Here is a 20,896-nt window from a genome sequence, read left to right on the forward strand (position 1 = left end):
ATGACATCTTTGTAAACTTAAGATTAGTATACTTCTATGTTTGTAAACAGTTCCTTGGAGAGTATTTCTTATGTTTTTATTTTGTATTTGTGTACTTTTGTCTTTGCAGGTTCCAAAACTCTTAAGCCAACATGAAGGATGGCCAATATATGTTTCTGTTATTAAGGTGAATAAAAAGTCTAAATATTTTCAACCCATCTTCAAATTGTATTCCAATGTTTGTTGGTTGTTGTTTTTTTGGGGGGTTGGAGGGGTTGCTTGTAGTCTGTTTCCCTGGTGAATCTAAATATGCAACAAAAAAAACCCTGAATATTAACAGTACTGCAGGTCATTACTGAATATAGTGGAATACACAAAGAGAGATTCCTTCCCCTACCATACTTCATTGCAAAGTTAGACTTTTTTACACTGCCAATTTTCTTTAGTAGTTTATTGATTTTGTGCCCTGTCATTTTTGGGATATCTCATTTAAGATCCACGCTACCCCTTTGGAAGTTGTTAGAAATATCTTCCAAGGGGGAGTATGAATTTCAAATGGAATGAGCACATAATTAGGCAGCTCCATTTGAATTTCATACACACTCTAAGAAATATTCAACCTGATTCTTCCACAAATTGAGTTGGTCAATGAACTAACTCCATCTGAAATTCATACTCCCCCTATGGAAGATATTTTCAAAATCTTCAACATGGGGAGTGTGGACTTTAAATGGATTAGTCCATTTGGCTTGGTTGGATCACATCACATATTGACTGCTCAGTGCCAGAAGTGGGTAAGTGCAATAGCTGCCATGTGTAGATGAGTTCAATATACTTTGTGCAAATTGCCAAATGTTCACAGGGCAGCTATTGCACTTACCCACTTCTGACAGTCGATATATGCTGCTCCTTCAATTTTGAAACTTGATATTCACATTCCTGCACTGGTTTATTTTGTCAAAGGTACACACACGGTCTGGCAAGGTGTTCCATCCCCTAAAAGAGCTTCACCTTACAATCCAGCAAGAGTTTCCAGACTTCCCAATGCCTTCAGACAGACAACCCATCAGAGAATCTACCTCACCAGATGCATCTGGAGAAATGCCAGAAGGAGAAGGACCTGTACATAATAGTTCTGGAAGGTAGGTTTATGGCCAGTATCAGAGGACCTGAACATAATATAGTAATGCAAGCAAGCAAAATTAGTCATTTGTTGAGCAAAATCATTATTCAGTTTTCAAGTTTATTATATTTGTCATTTTCTGAGCTTGATTTTGAAAACTCCATTACAACTGAACTGATCCCACTACGTATGTAATCTTAAGACTTCATGATGTTCAACTTAAATCGTTCTCCTGACAGCTTTCAAAACTCAAAGACTGCTTTTTGATTGTCTGTAAATGAGAAACTGTTTTTAAGTTGTCCAAATTTCAAGCTTTATGCTTTTCATTGCACCTTTTCCATCTCTGAGTGAAATGTACATGTATGTATGTTGTTCTTGTTTTAATGGAAACTAAACACGGTGACTTTTTATTATTTTTTCCCCATTTTCTTTTTCAGTGCAATATATAAAGTGAAATATGTTGGCAGGACAGACGTAGGAAGGGTATGTATCTACAATACTTTTCTTTAAATCTGGACTTATAATATCAAGCACAGCAGAAATTTGTTAGGTCATTAGGTCATTAACCTCTGATTTGATGTAGGCTAGTTTCCTGCCTAATCGGAGTACAGTATCCAGATCCAGCGGGTATTAATTTTTGAATGCCTTTTACTCAAATCTCTATAATCTTTTGTCCCTGTTCCTGACAGTTGGACGGGAGCTCGCTATGATATTTACTGGCAGGAATCATCACTCTTCAAAACCCTTTGATGGTTTCATATAAATACTCAAAAGCACCATCATTGATAAATGAATAAATTGAATAAATTTTGGGATGTATAGTACATGATGCCAACCCGCAGGCCTCTGCACACTTTTCAGATCTTCGCTGACCACGGTGGCCCAAGACACACTTTTTAAACCATTAAACAACATTCAGGGATGCAGCTCAATATAGGCGCAGTCTCAAAGTCTACCCACAAATATCCATTGCAACCAGGATCAACTTCCTGAGTAACATACGGGTACAAACAGAGATAAATAGGCAGCTATAGTTCCTTAGTTCCTTGTCCAGGGGAATTTAAAGATAGAGCAATTGTTTTCACATGAACATTTTCCAACCACACTGTGGCTTGAACTCGGGACCTCTCGCACTGAAGGCTGATGCCTTATCAACTTCACTAACTTGATCCCAGTATGAAAGCTTGTATGAATGACCTTAAAAGTACACTAAATTGGTATGTGCTATTTTCCGTGTACCAACAGGGGTGTACTTTTTTGGCCACAGTCGGGCAGGTAACTCATAAAAGTTACCAGCAGTTCTGCAATATTAACAGTTTATCATCCTCAATTTCTCCATCAAGCAGGCGAGCTCTTTTGAAAATTTACCTGCCCGATATCAAAGTTACCTGCCTGTGGTTTTCGGGTGGGTGTTAAAGTACATACCTGTGTACAGACATTTGTTTGTACTATTAGTGTTATTTGTTGATTTTATTTTTACCTTTTTTTTTTTTTTGACATAGGAGGGTGGTACGTGTGTCATAGAGGGAGCCATTGCCAAAGTTTTGCAAGAAAAAGGCAAAGATTCATCTGTAAGTATGAATATACTATACAAAAAAGTGTATGCATATAAAATCAGCTGTTTGGGCAAAAAGTAGATTTACTTTGACTGAAAAAAATGTGAGCGAAGCAAGAGGAACAAATTGCACAAATATTTACAGATTCTGGTGAATTGCCTGACCGACCTTAAAAGGTCCATCCATGTGGATTTTTCGTCACCTTTAATAGATATTTTAATGTTAAATACAAACACATTTTGCTTGGTATCCTTAAGGCATGGAAAAAAAATGGGCAAATCAGGAAACACTTTGTGGGAATTTTTGTCATTTAAGGGCATAGTAATGGGAGAGAACGCGGACCTTTTCGAGCATCATTATTTTTGAATTGTATGTCCAAAGTATATAAAACTATACATTTTTGGAAAGGAAATGAGTCAAGGAATCCCATGGTGACGTCAGATTTGTTCAAAAATCTCAAGTTTTTGAAAAAATCACAAAATGCACTTTTTACCCCAATTTTTTTGTGACAACTTAAAAAAAATCCGTTCGAGTAAAAAAAAATTAGTTAGTTTTTCATGAACTTAGGGAAGGTTTTTTTATTTTTTTGAAATTCGTCTTATTTTTCGAAATATTGGAAAAAACATGTGAAAAAAGCAATTTTGTCACTATTAAGCTAAAAATTGCACATAATCGTGTATATTTTTGTTCAAAACAAATATTTTGAAAAAATGAGAAAACCTTCCCTAGACTTTGATGTGCTCTAAACGAAACCTTTTGCTTGCATATTTTTCGAGTTATCTTGTCACAAAAATCGTACAATATTGTTAAAAATGAACTCTGAGAAATCTATGTTTTAGTAAAAAAATGTCAAAATTATGCACAAAACGTCCTTATATTTTAAAACGGCAAGACTTTCACGCATGTAAAAGCTGTATCTGGTGCATGGTCTAAATATGCATCTTTTTGCACCAATGAATCTATAATGTCTGTTTTTAGTGCGCCTAAATCCAAAATAATTAAAAAATCTAAGTGGCTTTTTCACTGCAAATTTTTGTTTTGTTTACATCACATTTGCTGGCGTTAACAACATACCGAATGCGCCTTGACTGCGTTGGACATACGCAACAGAGTTAAGGCCACGCGACGCGAATCGCGTTATCACAATATTTCGCATTCGCGCATTGCCGACTCATTATTTCCCGCCAATTTACTAAGCTGTCTTGAGCCATGTGACTTTTTAGAGTTGAAAAGAGTGAAATAAATCAAGCAAAAATACAAGTAAATATTAGGAAGTTGTTTTTTTATCAGTTTCAAGTGAAAGAATACATCTTAGTGTTGATAAATATCAAGAAATCTCAAATTCGGGTGCGGACGAATGTGTCTCCCCTTAATCTGGCCTTAAAGGGAAAATGTTCTTCCCCTTATAATAAAATACTATTATGTGACACGATTTGCTCCAGTGGGCCAAAGGAGGCATTTTTGAAAATTGAATCCGTATTCATTCCAATAAGCGCCCAGGGCGCTTCACAAAGTCATTTTGGGTGGGCGTTTATTTTTTTACCTCGTTTGCCTAATTTTTTTGCAAAGGGGTGTTTATTAGAGACAAATTTACGTATGTTATAAAAGGGTCCTGCCCTAACAAAAATTTTAGGCTCAGGTTACATTTCCAGTGCTGGACAGAGCTCAGTCCAGAGTAGAGAACAATATGTTCCAGCTCAGGTACAGAACCGGTCTGGAGATTAAACATCCAGAAAATGAAACACATAACAAAGGAAACTGCAGTAACTCAGGAACTCCAGTACTGTGCAGGAGTATTCCTGAGATGTACCTGAGCATTACAGGTACAATAGAAATATTGATCCAGCTCTACTGGTAATTGGCCCCATAGAATTGCTTAACCATTATCACAATGGTAGCCTATAAAATTGTTTCCATGTAAGCTGTTAAATGTTTGAAAAATGGAATGCTGATAATGCAGACAAGTCTGATATGTGAAAAGCACAATTTACCAATGGTGCCCTCAGAAATAGTTTACCATGTGGATTTTTTTTAAAACATGCTATATTCAATGGAAAGTTTGCATGCATGACTAAATTAAGTCTTGCTTTTACAGAATAATAATCCAGTAGTCCCGGCCAGTAGTCTGCCATATTTATTAAAGCCAAAACAAAGCATAATTTAATTTCCATGCACTTAATTGACAGGCTGATTGTATTGATGGAAAACAGGTTCAACTTCTTTAAATTAAATGCTAGTTCTGTTTTTCAACTTTATTGGACAGTTTTTCTGTTTGTTTATTTATTTGTTGTTTATTTCAAATAAACATCTCAAAAAAAAAGTAACTACCCCCATTAAATAATGGCCATTATTCAAAAACGGGCAATTCTATTACAAATCCGTAAAATGCGTTGGAAGCAGAATTTATTTCTGCACATTTTGACTTTTTTTGAGATGTTTATTAAGTGTGACTGCAATTATGTCATTTGAAAAATTTGACCCCCAGATTACTTTTGACACTGGACAAACTTTCTAAATATTTGACATGTTTGTTTATTTATTCATTTATTTACTTATTTTAATTGATTCATTCATTTATTAAATCCATTTGCATTCAAAAGGTTTATATCAGCAATTTCAAACATATTTAGGAATCCTGCATGCGCCAGTACCTATTACAAAGGGTTTCAGCATGCTGCATTATGTTTTATTTGAAAGCGTTCTTTTGTGAATTGTAGCTTTAATTGTCATTTGACAAGATATTAAGTGCCATTAATTTTGTGCATGCATGCTTTTGTACTAACATTTTGTTCAATAATAGTTCATTATTCATTTTGAATGGTTCAAACTAACTTTTTCTTCAATGACATTATTATGCATTATTCATCATGTTCATTTTAAATGGTTGGCTCCAGGGTCTTGTTCAACCACCTGATGAACTCAAGTCTGAGTTTTGACATCTGCATGAGTGATGTCAAAGGACCAAACAAGACTTGCCCCTAACCTACTAACATTAGGTCCGAAACTACTCAAGCAAAAATAGGAAGCATTTAAAACTAGTAATTGTACAGTAATAACACCAAATCTTTACTGTATGCTTCATTTTTTTTCCAAAACTATGGTGCATGGCAACATTAAGAAGCATGATACTGGTAACTGCATGACAATGCTTTTCTTGTGCTAGAGTAGTCGTGGTCATTGAGCGTGTTGTTAGTGATGTTCTGCATTTTAAACATAATCCTTGTTCGCATAGGTGATACGGCTGGAATGTCACTTTTTTGTTATTTAGAGCCCCCCTTTCTTTTACTTGGAATTTTTTTATTTGAATCTGCCACATTCTGCACTCAATTGAGTCATTCAATTGATAAAAATTTAATCCCCTGTTTGACCTTTGACCTCAATTTACTCAAGGGTGATTACAGGGATGTGCCACACAGACTTTCAGATGCTGACTTTCTCTATACCTACTTTTTGCCACCCATCTGTATACCAATTTTTTCACAAAAACACCCAAATTTGCCCTAATTGGGCACTTTAGCCCAAATGCACCCAATTGGGCGCATTGGTCTCCACTGAAAACCCACCCATCGATATACCAAAATGGCTGAAAAGGTACCCCAAAACCGTGGCACATCCCCATATACCTTCAATCAGGAAGAACTCCCTCCGGGCTACTACTATACAATGGTTTGCCTCAAGCTCAGTAGTAGGTGCTCATTTTGCAGAGCATTTAGGCACACATGCAATTGGTTAACATGTCTGCAGCGCAATCACAAAGCAGCATTGATCGGCCTTTCCTCCCAGCTAGGCCTACATATACTTAAAGAATGTATCATTAAATTTATAAAATTTACTTCGAGGACTGTTATATATCAAAAATATCAATTTTTAATGATTTGTCATAAAATGTGTATTACATTGCTAATTTCAAAAAATCAAAATTATTTGATATCAGGACATTCTTAGTATTCAGAATGCAATTCGATATGTCTGATGTGCTCTAATGTCCCACAATAAATACTGTCCAAACGTTCATACCCCAGCCCTTAACATAAAACAAAATAAAACGGTCATGATAATATGACATTAAGGGCGAACACCACTAATGAAGCGTCTTGGTTGAAATGCACGTGAAAATTAATGTCTTTCTTTGCTCAACTTGAGGCCTTTTGGCTCTCATAGTTGCCTGATGTACCCGTTACATTTTATTAAGAAACAAGGTAGTATAGTTTCTCTCCATTGATTTTGCAATAGCGTCTCCAGGAGGGGGGCTCAGAGGGCTTTCAGATTTATGCGGTGGGGGGGGCTTAATGGCTAAAAATTTTACATATCCCTCTAGCGTTGGTTGTCAGTAGATTGCAGTCACTCCTCATCAAGTGTTGACAAAGACAACAGTGGTTGTTGAAACGCATACACAGTAAGTGCATTTTCTTGGATCAGATACTACGAACTCTGGTTTACTAGTTTACTCTACCGATCCTGATGAATTTGTTCAATCAATAACGATATCTGGGGACCAATCACAAGCCAGATTCATTTAAAGATGCATTACATCATGACCAATTTTAGTTAGGCCAGAAATTGGCCTAACTCTCCATAGAATCCCGTGTTAAAAAGTTATCCGCAATCCAAAGTCAGTAGTCCACTTGGGAAGCTAACAAACAGAGGGCGACGGTGACTGAAAAGATTAGATGTGAAAATCTATCAATTGTGCACAAATAATAATCAGAGTTTTAAGCTTAAATGCAATAGCCAGAAGCACAATTGGCAAGTGGAGTACGGAGAAGTCTAGCTACACCCTGGAAGGAAAAAAAACAGTATTTGAAACGAGGAAATGTGCAATATGACTTAATGTAATACATTAGAAAAGGCTTAAAAGGCAACTATTAGGTCCTGATTCATATTTAATCATCATTTAGGCCTGTAAATTAGATTGTCTGTGTAAATTTAGCAGGATCCGACTTTTTATGACGACTTTCAAAATGTGTTACATTTCAGAAACACCAAGCTGTTTGTGAGGTGGCGTTAGCTGTATGGGTTATAGGTTGAACTTTTTACAATATTTCTGGAAAAAAATCCTGAAATCCATATATTAATTTTTACAATGGATGTCGTCATCTGACCTTCTGCTTGCAGAAAGGGAAGTTTTGAAGAACTGAGTTGTTTTCCGGCCCCTGTCTGTATAGAAAGTCAGTGGGGTTATTTACTGGTGTGCACCCTAAAAGGCCCTTGTCATAACCAATGGTGGCGGCATGATTTTTCCGTGCATGAGGGTTTAGGGAAAATTAAATTATATGTCTAAACTTGAGGTTGCATGTGTAAAACATGGTCTTTTTTTAACGCATGTTTGGGGTATTGAAATGATATTTTTTTGGCTTGCACAATCATGGTAAAGATCCATGTCATACATAAGAGATTATAGGACATACAATACTTGGTAGGCCTAATGATAATGCGTAAACTTTGTACCTGTTAGGGAACTGAAATCAGACTGAAAACACAAACGTCATTCGAGGCTCTGTCTCACCAGTTGCATTTACAAGGCCCTTGTTATAACCAGTGGTGGCGGATGATTTTTTTCTGGGGGGGGGAAGGGTCACACAAGGTTCTGAACAGAAACGTCACATACGGACCAACCCACACTACCGAGAACCGCGAATGCCGAGAACCGCTCTAGTTTAGTATTAATAAGCTATTATGAACATGATGAATAAATAAAATTATTAACGACATATAATAGCCTAATCATGCATAATAATTTAATATGCGCTAATTAAAATGTTTCAAATATGGCTAAATCAGCGGGATAAAACATTTTTATGTCGATGGCTATATATCAACCGGCGTGACTAAAAACAAGAGCATTCGGAGCATATCTCATATGGACCTATTCAAAGAATTAAGAGCTAAATGAGGCAAAAAGGGTAAATGACCATGGTGACTAGCGATCAAAATTAATTATAAATTACAGGCTATACATACCGCTTTGAATTTGCAGAATTTGTACATGGAGTCTAGATGTTTAACACGAACATTTTGAGGTAGGTGGAGAGACAGTGTCCACAGAAAGTCGTTCAGGATTGCTTGGTTTAGTGTTGGATGGCGCTGGGTTATATTAATTATTGAAGCAACTGACTCTTTTCTTGTGATCCGTGAGTTGGGGTACAGCAAGTCATCTCTTGGTTGGATTTTTCCAGATCCATTGCTGATGTCATCGTTGTCAGCCTTTTTCTTTTTTCGTGTCACAACCAATCCAGCTGCCAAACGCTTCCGATACTGGGTAGTTCTTGGAGGTTCCTCGCCTCGCTCTATATACATTTTATACCCTTCGAGTCCACATCTAACTTGGACAGGTGGACCAGACGCCATAATATATATGTTGCGATTTACGAACACACTCTATCTCTATCGCATATACTCCAAATGAATTATGAAATACTGAATGTACTACTTTACAGTATAGTATGTTGCCGATACGAATACTGAAATGCGAGTAATGCGACAAATGACACAACTGACATTGACAGAGAAGTCAGTACAAAAGAGCTATTGATTGATTACGTAATTTCACAAAGATCATCCCACGTTCATGACTATAATCGATATGGTCAGAGACACTTATGCATGCACACGTACGGTAGCTATAGCACTATGTATTTTAATATTTCTCTGATCTAAAAAAAAATGTACTGTTATTTAATATTATTTGTTATAATTATAATATTATAATTTTATTATTATTGTTATTATTTTATTATTATTATTATTAGTAGTAGTAGTAGGCCTAGTAGTAGTAGTAGTAGATTATTATTATTATTATTATTATTATTAAATTATTATTATTATTTATTATTATTATTCTCGTGGGAACTGTCTGGGGAAAGACCCTTTATATTTTTCAAAAGTATTCCATCATGTTTATTCCCAATAAAAAGATATTTTTATTTTTTACAACAAAGGAGCATGACACGACAAAATAATCGCGGAATCAGACTGGCTGAGGCGACGAAAACAAAACCCTGTTTCACGGGCGGACCGACCAGATTTGCGTTATGAAGATTTTTTTTTACTATGCTAAAATCATGTAGGCCTAAAACCAGCCGTTAAGAACATTTTTAGAAAATATGGTTAAAGATTTTTCAGATTTTGGTTGGAAATTTAGCCTCTGGAAAAAAAATTAAATCAAAAAATAATAACCGACCGTGACGTATTGAATGGCCCGGTCCGTCCGCCCGTAGAACTCGGTGTTTTGCCTTAATTATTAATTTTATTTATTATTTGAACAGTATAGGCCCTACACTTTTATAACAGCGGCACACGTTCAACCGACGGAGCGTTTACGAAATAAGAACAAAAATATATAGGCCTAAACAAGTGAAAATTAATGTAGGCCCTAATAGATAAGACATGCATGATTTACAATAATAAATATAATTCGGTTGGCCAGGCAAACTACACCGATAGCCGGACAGACGCCGTGGCAGTACATATTGACCGACTCCGTCAAACTCCGTCAAGCCTCCGTCATCTCTCCGGACTCCGTCAGATTTGGGCTCCTAAGTCATGTAAAGTGGGTGCTTTCTTTTGAATATCGCTCTGCCCGGTGACGGAGCTCCGTTATATAAAAAGCACGCAATTAATGAGCACACTCCGGAAAATTGGGCTCATTTTGGGTGCATCTATTGTTTGTTGTACCGGAGTCTACGGATATGACTGAGTACACCGCGATTTACATTTAGCATAGCATGCATGTCTTGTTGAACATATAGGGCCTATACGGATTTTGTTAAGGCTTAATTCAGTGATTCCAGCGAAAGTGTAAAAAAACTCCTAAAATAGTAAAGCAGCCTAAGCATAAAGTTGCCATTTGGGAACTTTTGAAAAGAAAAATTTGCAAAAAAACAAAACAAGGAAACCAGCAGTAGGCCAATTTAAACTGGTTGAAGCCCCCGTTCAAATAAATGTAAAGCTAATGTAACTAGTAAAATGCCTTATTTGTAGGCTGTATTAAATTTTAAATAAATGTTTTTGGTTCTCGTCCCTTCCCTCAAGTGATAATTGTCAGATTTTTTTTTTTTTGGTTTTTGATTTGTTTGGAATTTTCAATTTTTAGAACAGGCATTTTAATGATTTTTACGACCCTTTTGATGAGCAAATCACTGAATAGGGCTTTAATTATTTGGAATGGCCTACGCCGCGCCACGAGCACTTTCGATTGGCATGCACATTTCTTTAGCCACACTATTCAAACACATGTTTGAAGGCCTAATAACTGTAATACTTTAACAACAATTTTTTTAAACGACGATGATGACGATATAATAACAATGTACTACTAATTTTAATAGTATAAGTATAGGCCCTAATGATAAAGTAAAAATAATAATAATACAATAATCATGGCAAATAGGGCCTAATCATATAATTATACATTGATCATCCCTAAAAAAGTAAAAGAACATAATATGCATAATAGTTAATAATAGGTTAAGATTAACTATAGACTTAGGCCCTATAAATCCCGACACATATTTTAATATAAAATTGTAAAAATGGTAATATACTTGCCATACTTCGCCGGTCAATGCTGTCAAACTCATGTTACCTCTCCAGTACCCCCTCCAGATTGGGCTCTATTTAGGCATGTTCTTTTGTTTCTTGGTATGCCGGCTCCGAACTCCGTCATAAAAATCAACCATCTAAAACATGCAGTGAATGAACACTCTGGAAAATTGGGCTTATTTTGGGTGCATGTTGAACCGAATTCTACGAATCATATATATCGTCTGATACTCACGGCCGCGATCCGCATCATGTAGTCCCAAAGTCATGAACATGATTAATATTTATAATAACATAATTTATAAGATAGAGAATTATATTTTCAAGCGAAATATGCTGACAACATATAAATAATACAAAATATTTATACTCACGCATTTTGTTAATAATGAAATCAATAAATAGGACTATCTAATGAAAGTCAATAATTATATAATTTTCCTAAAACATTCGATTTTCACATCTTACATCTAACCTAGCTGTATAGCCGGGTGTATATAGGCCTACTAAATATTCGTGATTTCAATGCATATGTTACAATACATCTTGAATTTTTAGGTTTCGGGCCACATTTTGCCTAACAATCAGGTCCAATCTTTTGAAATCGGTTAAGTTGAACCACAGATCCTGGTTGAACTTGATACCAAGTGCCAGGAGCCAAGGCTTCCCATCAAAGCTCATCAAATAAACCCACGTATTATAAATTATTTACACGATTGTTAACAAATATTTTTTCATGAACGGCCCTTTGTCGACCTACAGGTACAAGTACAAGCTCTGAAGTCAGAAAAAAGTATTAACACACATATACGTGTGCATTTATGCCATAGGCCCGACCATTGGCTTTTGGTCTAAAACACACATAGGCCTCTTAAATGCATAAAGTATGACATGTAGTAAATAACATCATAACATCATAAATTGGTTAACACAAGAGGGCTCACATTCATAAAGTTGGACCATCAGGGGTCATGAATACAAATATCAGTGTTGTGACCCAGAAGTTACTTCATTTATAATCAATAATATCCATTGTTAACAGAAGTGGCCCATTGTGAAATAGACCATTGATCGCTGAAGTATCTCAACTGATACCGGAGAGGATACTTTTTGCCTCCGGACGGAGTTTCCTGAGAGTTTGCCTGAGAATTCTATTGTAATCATGCCTCTAATGCCAGAAACTCAGCTAAACTCAAGTTTTCCGGTGTGACCGGTGCTGGACTTGCTCCGTGCCTGATCAAGAAAATGGAACATGGGCAAAATTATTTTTGCTAGGGTGAGACCTGTAGCTTTTTTGATGCAGAAAATTACTTGTAGTCCTGCAGCTATTTCACTGTATCGACATCTATCTGTCACTTCAACATTAATGGTACCCTTTTGAAAATACCCTGGGTGGGCGTTTATTGGGGCATGGGCGCTTATTGGAATGAATACGGTACTAATAAATTACCTTATAAAAGTATTAGGCTATCATACCTTTATAAATTAATTACCTTATAAAAATATTAGGCTATCATTTTATTTTTTATATGCTGAAAACACCAAGGGCTGGTTTCTCAACGCATGGCTAGTTGTCAGGCTTCCGAAGCCATCAGGCTTAAGCCCAATTAGTACTATACCAGTGCTTAAAATTTCACATTGTACATCACCTAGAAATCAATAAAATGGATCCACATTGGTAGGGCTAGCCTGCTGGCTTAGGAAGCCTCACCACTAGTACTATAGCTAAGCTTCGAGAAATCATACCCATTAAAGGTCTAGTATACTTGGTTCTAAAGTTATGAAGTTTTGTGATGTCTTTGTTCCTCTGTATTTTATTGTCTTTTTACTCCATATTTTTGCCTTTATATAAATTTCAAATTTGCCGCCTTTAGCCCCATGGACCAGATCGTGTGACATATGTATGAAATGGTGGATACATTTGACCTATGTTTACAAGATTTTACGATTATTATTTTTTTCAAGCTGGATTTCATATTTACATTTTTCCATTTATTAATTTTACTTTCTGCCTTTTCTCTCTCATGTTCTCTCTCTACTTGGACATTCAAGACATACCAGGTAAGTATTTACTGTCAATTTCCAGTCAATTTCCAGTCATTAATACAAACATCCCAGGCCTATTTGGCAAGGGGGAAGGAAAGAAAAAAGAAAAAAACTCGGGTGCCAGACATGCACACAGCCATACCTTGCCACAGGGTCTACCTTGGCCAGCCAAGCTTTCTGTGCCCATATGACTGCTAGCATGATGGTGCAATTGCATTACGTGGGATACCCACACTTGCAGATGCTTTGTGAATTGAGCTTTTTTTGTGTGTTTGGTTCAGTTAGGGATGGAGCCAATTTAACCCATTCATTTTGTTTGTTTGTTTTGTTTTTATATGATTGTTTTGTTTGTATATGATAATCATCATTTTACTGAAAATAATGAAATACAAAAGAATCTTGGGCCATAATTCAAAATTAATTTCAGTATCAAACTCAACCCGCATTTTACGATTTACAACCGATCTGCTTTGAGTCTGAGTCGGTCCGTATCGGTCCAGGGTATTTCGGATTTTCGGGTTGCCCTACATGGCGTTACCTGATAGCGACCATTGGTTGGTTGAGTTGGAAAAGTGCTTTTGAGCAAGTATATAATAAGTGATTTTAGTGCAAATTTCATGGGGCACAGTGTAATTTACCCATTACCAACTTCAAAGTAATGCGCCATATTGCTTTAGCTCCAAAGCTGCAGCACCCATATAGTCAAATATGTTGAAAAATCACTCATGACTTTCATGTTCATTTATTTTTCAGATTCAAATTATTGTTAAATTATTCAAATGCTTATATTTACCCCATAACGTATTTGAGATTAAAGGCCCTTTCAGTGATTTCACAGGAACATTTAAAAAAATGGAAATTTGTCAGAGTTGCTTAGAAATAAAGAATAAGTCTATAGAATTTCATTAAACCACTTTTCCCCTGAATACATCGACAAATTAGTCAAAAAACAGAAGTTTTAGAAAGGTTTTCTACTTCAACTCAGATCGACTCGAGAAAATCGAGATTTTCGTACAGTGCGCCACCAATCGACTGGCAAAACTTCCTAGTCCAGTGTTTCTAACACGGGGAAGTAGAGTCTAAATTGATTTAAAACAGACGCTTAATTTTTGTAGTAGAAAACAAAATAAGCAATTAAACATGTTAAAGGTCACCGAGGCAAACTAACGGTCAATTCAAATATGAAAATCAGTTAAAATTGTGTATTTTGTTTAAAATAGTAGCTACTGATGTAATAAGTAGTAGAAACAATACGCAACGCGTGTTGGTACGTGGAGAGTGAGCTTCTTTCGATCTCGAGGCGGACTTTTGTACTGTCAGTATCAAAAGTCCAGAATCATGCAAATGCTTTATTTTGTCTAAAATACACGGCTTTTCGACCGAACCACTAGCAGGCTATGTTAGCACATCTATGCCAATTACAAAGGTACCAAAATCTGAATTTTGATGATTTTTACGATCGTCCGGATGAGCAAATCACTGAATGGGCCTTTAAACATTGACTTTGTTGTATGGTTTACACCCTGCTACGATTGGTGCACTCAGTCAGCAGTACTAGTGTTTATGCATGCAGGTCGTTATTAACAGAATCCATGCGTGCATAGCTGACCCCCGTTCCCACACACACACCCCCACACCCACACAGCGGCCATGCGAAAGATGGATTTTTAATGTCACAAAAACAAGAGATCTGCCAAATTTGCAACGGATCTGCCTCACAAGCTTCAGCGCATTCAACGCTACGATAATACACAATGTTAATTTGAGATAGACAGTGACATTCATACACACAAAAATTAAATATTTGCAATTAAAAACTCATGTTTTTAAACGATTCTGAATTTTATCAATGAAAATGCAGCGATGACGTCATTGGGTTAACGATTTTCCAACTGCTGATTGGTTGATTGCGTCACTGTCTGTGATCTGTGCATGCACGGTACGGTCCATACGGAATGATTTTTCGTATGGGTAAAATACACTGTGTGGGGCGGAGGTGATATCACAAGCTATATCCAGTTGGTATCTATTCACCCCCTATGGGAAATGATACTTAAATCTCCCACACAGGAAGTGTGAATTTCAAACGGGGCTACCCGAATGGGTGACTACGTTTGAAATCTACACTCCCTCTGTGGGATATTAAGGTAATGTCTTCCATAGGGGGTGTATATGTATTTCAACTGGAATATCCCATTTAAAAACACTGCATAGATTTGTCTGGGAAACGGTTCTTTCCACATGTTAACATCACTGACAGCACTAGGCCAAAAGTATTTTAGTATCATGGTTATTTTGAAGTTTAAATATATACAGTAAAGGTCCATGTCTTATCAACCACCAGTGGTGTAACTAGTGGGGAGTGGGGCTGTTTGCCCCCCCCCCCCCAAATGAAAAGGTAAAGTAGACCGACTTCTGAGAGTTATTAATTAACCTCATATTTGGTCATTTTAACCTTAAAAAAAACCCAATTTGTGCACGCTTCACACACATTTATTCCACTTTTGTACCATATATCATCAGTTTTGCCTCAATATTTCAAAACTTTTTTGCGCGCGCATTTGTACCATAAACTTCTTTTGTCGCCAAAAGGTGTTGGATTCACTATACTTCAAGACAATTCCCCCCCCATCCCCCATGTCAAAAAGAAATCTACGTCACTGTTCCGGGGACACAATCCAGGCAGATCCCAAGATCCCCCCGCCCGTATCGCCCAATGCGACGAGGGTGTTGACGCGCTTACAACCCAAACAGCATGAACAATGCCTGCCCCGTCATTTATTATATTTGCCCCTGCTTGCCCCCCCCCAGTGAAAATGTCTAGTTATGCCACTGTCATCCATCCACTTCTGTATTCCATTTTAGGAAGGTGAAATGGAGCTAGCTGAAACCAATGTAATCACAAGAAATCCAGATGGAACAGAAGAAATATGGAGACACTCATATCCAGAGATCTCATCTTGTGGCAGGAGGGTGGATTCAGTCATTTACTTTGCTTATGTTGCTGGGTAAGTACAATTGAATGCCATGATTTGGGAGTAATCACATAAAGTGTAGAGAGAACAGGTCTAGCTAGAGGCACTCATATCCAGAGATCTCATCTTGTGGCAGGAGGGTGGATTCAGTCATTTACTTTGCTTATGTTGCTGGGTAAGTACAATTGAATGCCATGATTTGGGAGTAATCACATAAAGTGTAGAGAGAACAGGTCTAGCTAGAGGCACTCATATCCAGAGATCTCATCTTGTGGCAGGAGGGTGGATTCAGTCATTTACTTTGCTTATGTTGCTGGGTAAGTACAATTGAATGCCATGATTTGGGAGTAATCACATAAAGTGTAGAGAGGATTGAAGAGGTCTAGCTAGAGGCACTCATATCCAGAGATCTCTTCGTATGGGAGGAGGGTAGATTTAGTCATTTATTTTGCTTATTTTGCAGGGTAAGTACAGTGAGGTACCAGGATATAGGGTGCATCAAACTGATTATACAACCACTATAAGTCCTAGGGTTTTCTGTAATTGCCATTGTTCATTTTTTGAAATAGATAGTCAAGTCACAGAAACGTGAGACATGAAAGTGATATATACACACACAAAACCATTGACTTTATATTGGCAGCTCTGGGTGTAGTATCAAGGAAAGTTCATCCATACATTTATACAGCACCTTTCACATGTATATCAAAGCGCTTTACATTTATTCTGCTGTCATTAGAATATGTCAGCTACCATACAATGCCCAAGGCATGCTCATACCTTTAGGCATCACTCAATGGACAATATTCCTAACAGCTCCCCATTTCAACCCTGGGTAGAGAGAGGCAAGTGAGGTAAAGTACCTTGCCCAAGTGCACAACACGATGGCGCCGCCAGGGCTTGAACTCGCAACCCTGTGATTGCGAGGTAGAGCCTGTAACGCTGAGCCAGTGTGAAGAATGGTTCTTGGTTCTTTGTAAAACAAATGGATTGCATAAACGGATAATGCCAGTTTCATGTCTAGCGCCATGATTAGCATGTCTTGTTAAGTGTCTTTGTGCAAAAAAGTTATTTTTGTTATTTTGATCCCTTTTTTCCTTTTCAGAGACACAACTTGTACTATATCTAAACACTTCCACTGTTATGTATTCCAAGCTCGTACAGAAAGAGACGTAAGTATCCACTATACCCATGCCATGCACATGCATATTAATTTGCTGTTCCTGTATTTAATTCTTGTATATCACATTTACATTTGAAAGCAATTAGCTAGTGCGTTCCACAAGCATATGACGTTATAAACTAAACATGAGTCAAAAAAGCTAGCCGATTATGCTACGCAATGTTGTTACTATGCAGTCAGCCACTAAAATTTAGTGGCTGACTGCTTAGTAACAACATTGCATAGCATAATCCGAAATATTATGCCATGGTTAAGCATGGTTAACATCATTGACAGATCTGAGATAAAGTGCCTTGAAAATGATAAGGATCAGCCTTAACTTGTGGTTGTATAGTTTGACACAAACCTAAAGGCCCATTCAGTGATTTGCTCATCTGGATGATGGTAAAAATCATCAAAATCCAGATTTTTGTACCTAGCCCTTTGTCATTGTCATAGATGTTCTGACATAGCATATATAGTAGTGGTTCAACCAAAAGCTGTGTATTTAAGACAAATTAAGGCATTTACATGAATCTGTAATTTATATACTGACAGCATATAAATTAGCTACATGTATTTGATTGGGGCTTCAACTTCAAATTTGTAATTCGAAAAATACCAAATGACAATTTGAATGACTTACATGTATCGTTCACTTTTAAGCAATTTATAAACAATTTAAATTTTTTTACACTTGCGCTGGGATCACTGAATGGGCATAAACATGGCTTGATCACTAGAATTTACAAGTCGCTATTTTCCTTTCTAGACAAGATTCAATGATCCAAATAGACAGTTTACTGTAGTTGACAGGTTGATATCAGAGGATGTATAAAGACATTCCCATAACCCAATTGGGTTTCTGACCTTGGCATGTCTGGCTTTTGTACACATGTGGCACAGTTGACCATACCTTGCATTGGGATTGTGTGCAAATATCTGATGTTTTCATCCTTTTATTTAACATTCAAAACATTAAGACTTATGAATAAAGTTAATGCAGTGGGACATTAAGAATGTTTTCTATAAGAAAATCCAATTTAATTTGGTAAGTCTCAATTATTAGCTCATTGGCTGCAATTTTAAAATTACCATTTTGTGTGTGTGGTAATAGGGACTTTGCCTTTAAGATTAGGGTATATTGATCAAATTTCCCTTGTAGGAATGCCTTTAAGGGATGGGGTATGAACGTTTGGACAGTATTTATTGTGGGATATTAGAGCACATCAGACATATCGAATTGCATTCTGAATACGAAGAATGTCCTTCTGATATCAAATATTTTTGATTTTTTTTAAATTCGCAATGTAATACACATTTTATGGCAAATCATTAAAAATTGATATTTTTGATATTTAACAGTACTCGAAGTAAACTTTATAAATCTGATAATTTATACTTAAAGTGTATATAGGTGGGATGAAAAGCCGACGATCAATTGAAAATTTTGACCTTTTGTATTGAAGATATGGATTTTTTCCCCAAAACACCACAAAAAAAATTAGGTCTTTTTGAGAAAAAATCCATATCTTCAATATGAAAGGTCAAAATTTTCAATTGATCGTCGGCTTTTCCTCCCAGCTTCATACACTTTAAGAATATATCATTAGATTTATAAAATTTACTTCGAGGACTGTTATATATCAAAAGTGTGAAAAATATCAAATTTTAATAATTTGTCATAAAATTTGTATTATATCGTGAATTTCAAAAATGAAAATTATTTGATATCAGAAAGACATTCTTCAGTATTCAGAATGCAATTCGATATGTCTGATGTGCTCTCATGTCCCACAAAAATACTGTCGAAACGCTCAAACGCTCATTACAGATCCCTTAAGCCTCCTCTGGGTTGATATTTACTTTTTATTTGTTATTTCATTATACAGAGCAAAACAATATTAACCAGTATAGCCCAGGGATTTGGAAGAACAACATGGTTTGTATGATGCCTGGCAGAAGTGAAAAAAGACACATCTGGAGCTATTAGACTATTTACACTGAGAATATTTATTATGTTGGACACACAATCCACTTTTCCAGTAGAATCTGCCTGTAACATTATTTCTGATCAACACAACACGCCAACATGAAACATTAGCAGAGTTGGTATTTACTGCATGTAACAGTTTTTCCAATCAACACGACCCACCAATATCAAAGCATCTCGGAGTAGGTATTTACTGTGTTGTGTGTTTGTGTTGAGAATGTTTATTGTGTTGGACACAGGTCAACCCATTCTTCAGTAGAAACTGCCTGTAACAGTTTTTCCAATCAACACGACGTACCAACATCAAAGCTTCTCGGAGTAGGTATTTACTGTGTGTTTCTACTAAGAATATTTATTGTGTTGGACACAGGTCAACCAGTTATCCTCATCAGTAGAAACTGCCTGTAACATTTTTTCCGATCAACACAACGTACCAACATCAAAGCTTCTCGGAGTAGGTATTTACTGTGTGTTTCTACTAAAAATATTTATTGTGTTAGACACAGGTTAACATGTTATCCTCATCAGTAGAAACTGCCTGTAATGGTTTTTCCGATCAACACGACGTACCAACATCAAAGCTTCTCGGAGTAGGTATTTACCATGTGTTTCTACTAAGAATATTTATTGTGTTGGACACAGGTTAACATGTTATCCTCATCAGTAGAAACTGCCTGTAATAGTTTTTCCGATCAACACGACGTACCAACATCAAAGCTTCTCGGAGTAGGTATTTACTGTGTGTTTCTACTGAGAATGTTTATTGTGTTGGACACAGGTCAACCCATTCTTCAGTAGAAACTGCCTGTAACAGTTTTTCCAATCAACACAACGTACCAACATCAAAGCTTCTTGGAATAGGCACTTACTGGGTGTTTCTACTAAGAATTGTTAATGCATTGGACACAGGTCAATCTGTTATCCAACTTAGCAGAAACTGCCTGTAACATTATGTCCAATTGACACATCATGCCAACATCAAACCTTCTCTAGTAGATATTTAACATTTTGCGTTCCGTTAAGCATACTGTGTACAACTAAAGTGCTCTCAGTGGCAGCAGCCAGGATAACGGTAAAATGCATTATGTTAGTGGTGCAGCAAAACACAATCAGGTTTTGCCATGTTGTCAGTTCAAACATGCAAATACGGTAATGTTGTAACATTGATCCAATTCCATCTGGAATTGTATTAGACCAAAAATAATTTTGAACTGCCTGTAGACAATTCTGTTTACCCTGAAATATTTGGTAACCTCTGTGAATACCATCTCATCTTCATTCAGGCATTAGCGACTATAGCTAGCGGCCGGTCTTCTTTGCAACTGGATGGTATATGTTTGCAGGGTTGCCAAAAGATTTCAGCCCGAATCGCGGGTCAAATAATCAAAAAGTCGCCCAATTTTTCTCTTTACCATTGGTTTCTATGGGGCATGAAACTATCGGAAATCACGGGAGCCAATGTTGAAAAGTCGCCCAAATTTTTTCTTAACCATTGGTTTCTATGGGACAGGAAATTGTCAA

The 20,896-nt window shown here is 36.7% G+C and overlaps 1 protein-coding gene across 1 annotated transcript in view; it reads left to right on the forward strand.

Annotated features, from left to right (window-relative positions):
- Nucleotides 1-20,507, forward strand: part of LOC140164909 (uncharacterized) — a 55,384-nt gene extending 34,877 nt beyond the window's left edge. The window contains exons 11-18 of the mRNA XM_072188303.1: nucleotides 110-166; nucleotides 943-1,121; nucleotides 1,540-1,585; nucleotides 2,605-2,673; nucleotides 13,252-13,260; nucleotides 16,111-16,253; nucleotides 17,326-17,392; nucleotides 19,275-20,507. Coding sequence (XP_072044404.1) covers nucleotides 110-166; nucleotides 943-1,121; nucleotides 1,540-1,585; nucleotides 2,605-2,673; nucleotides 13,252-13,260; nucleotides 16,111-16,253; nucleotides 17,326-17,392; nucleotides 19,275-19,334 — 630 coding nt within the window. The 3' untranslated portion in view covers nucleotides 19,335-20,507. The remainder of the gene's footprint in view (nucleotides 1-109; nucleotides 167-942; nucleotides 1,122-1,539; nucleotides 1,586-2,604; nucleotides 2,674-13,251; nucleotides 13,261-16,110; nucleotides 16,254-17,325; nucleotides 17,393-19,274) is intronic.
- Nucleotides 20,508-20,896: the final 389 nt, after the last annotated feature.

This window comes from Amphiura filiformis, chromosome 11 (genome assembly GCF_039555335.1).
Source record: "Amphiura filiformis chromosome 11, Afil_fr2py, whole genome shotgun sequence".
Taxonomy (NCBI): Eukaryota; Metazoa; Echinodermata; class Ophiuroidea; order Amphilepidida; family Amphiuridae; genus Amphiura; species Amphiura filiformis.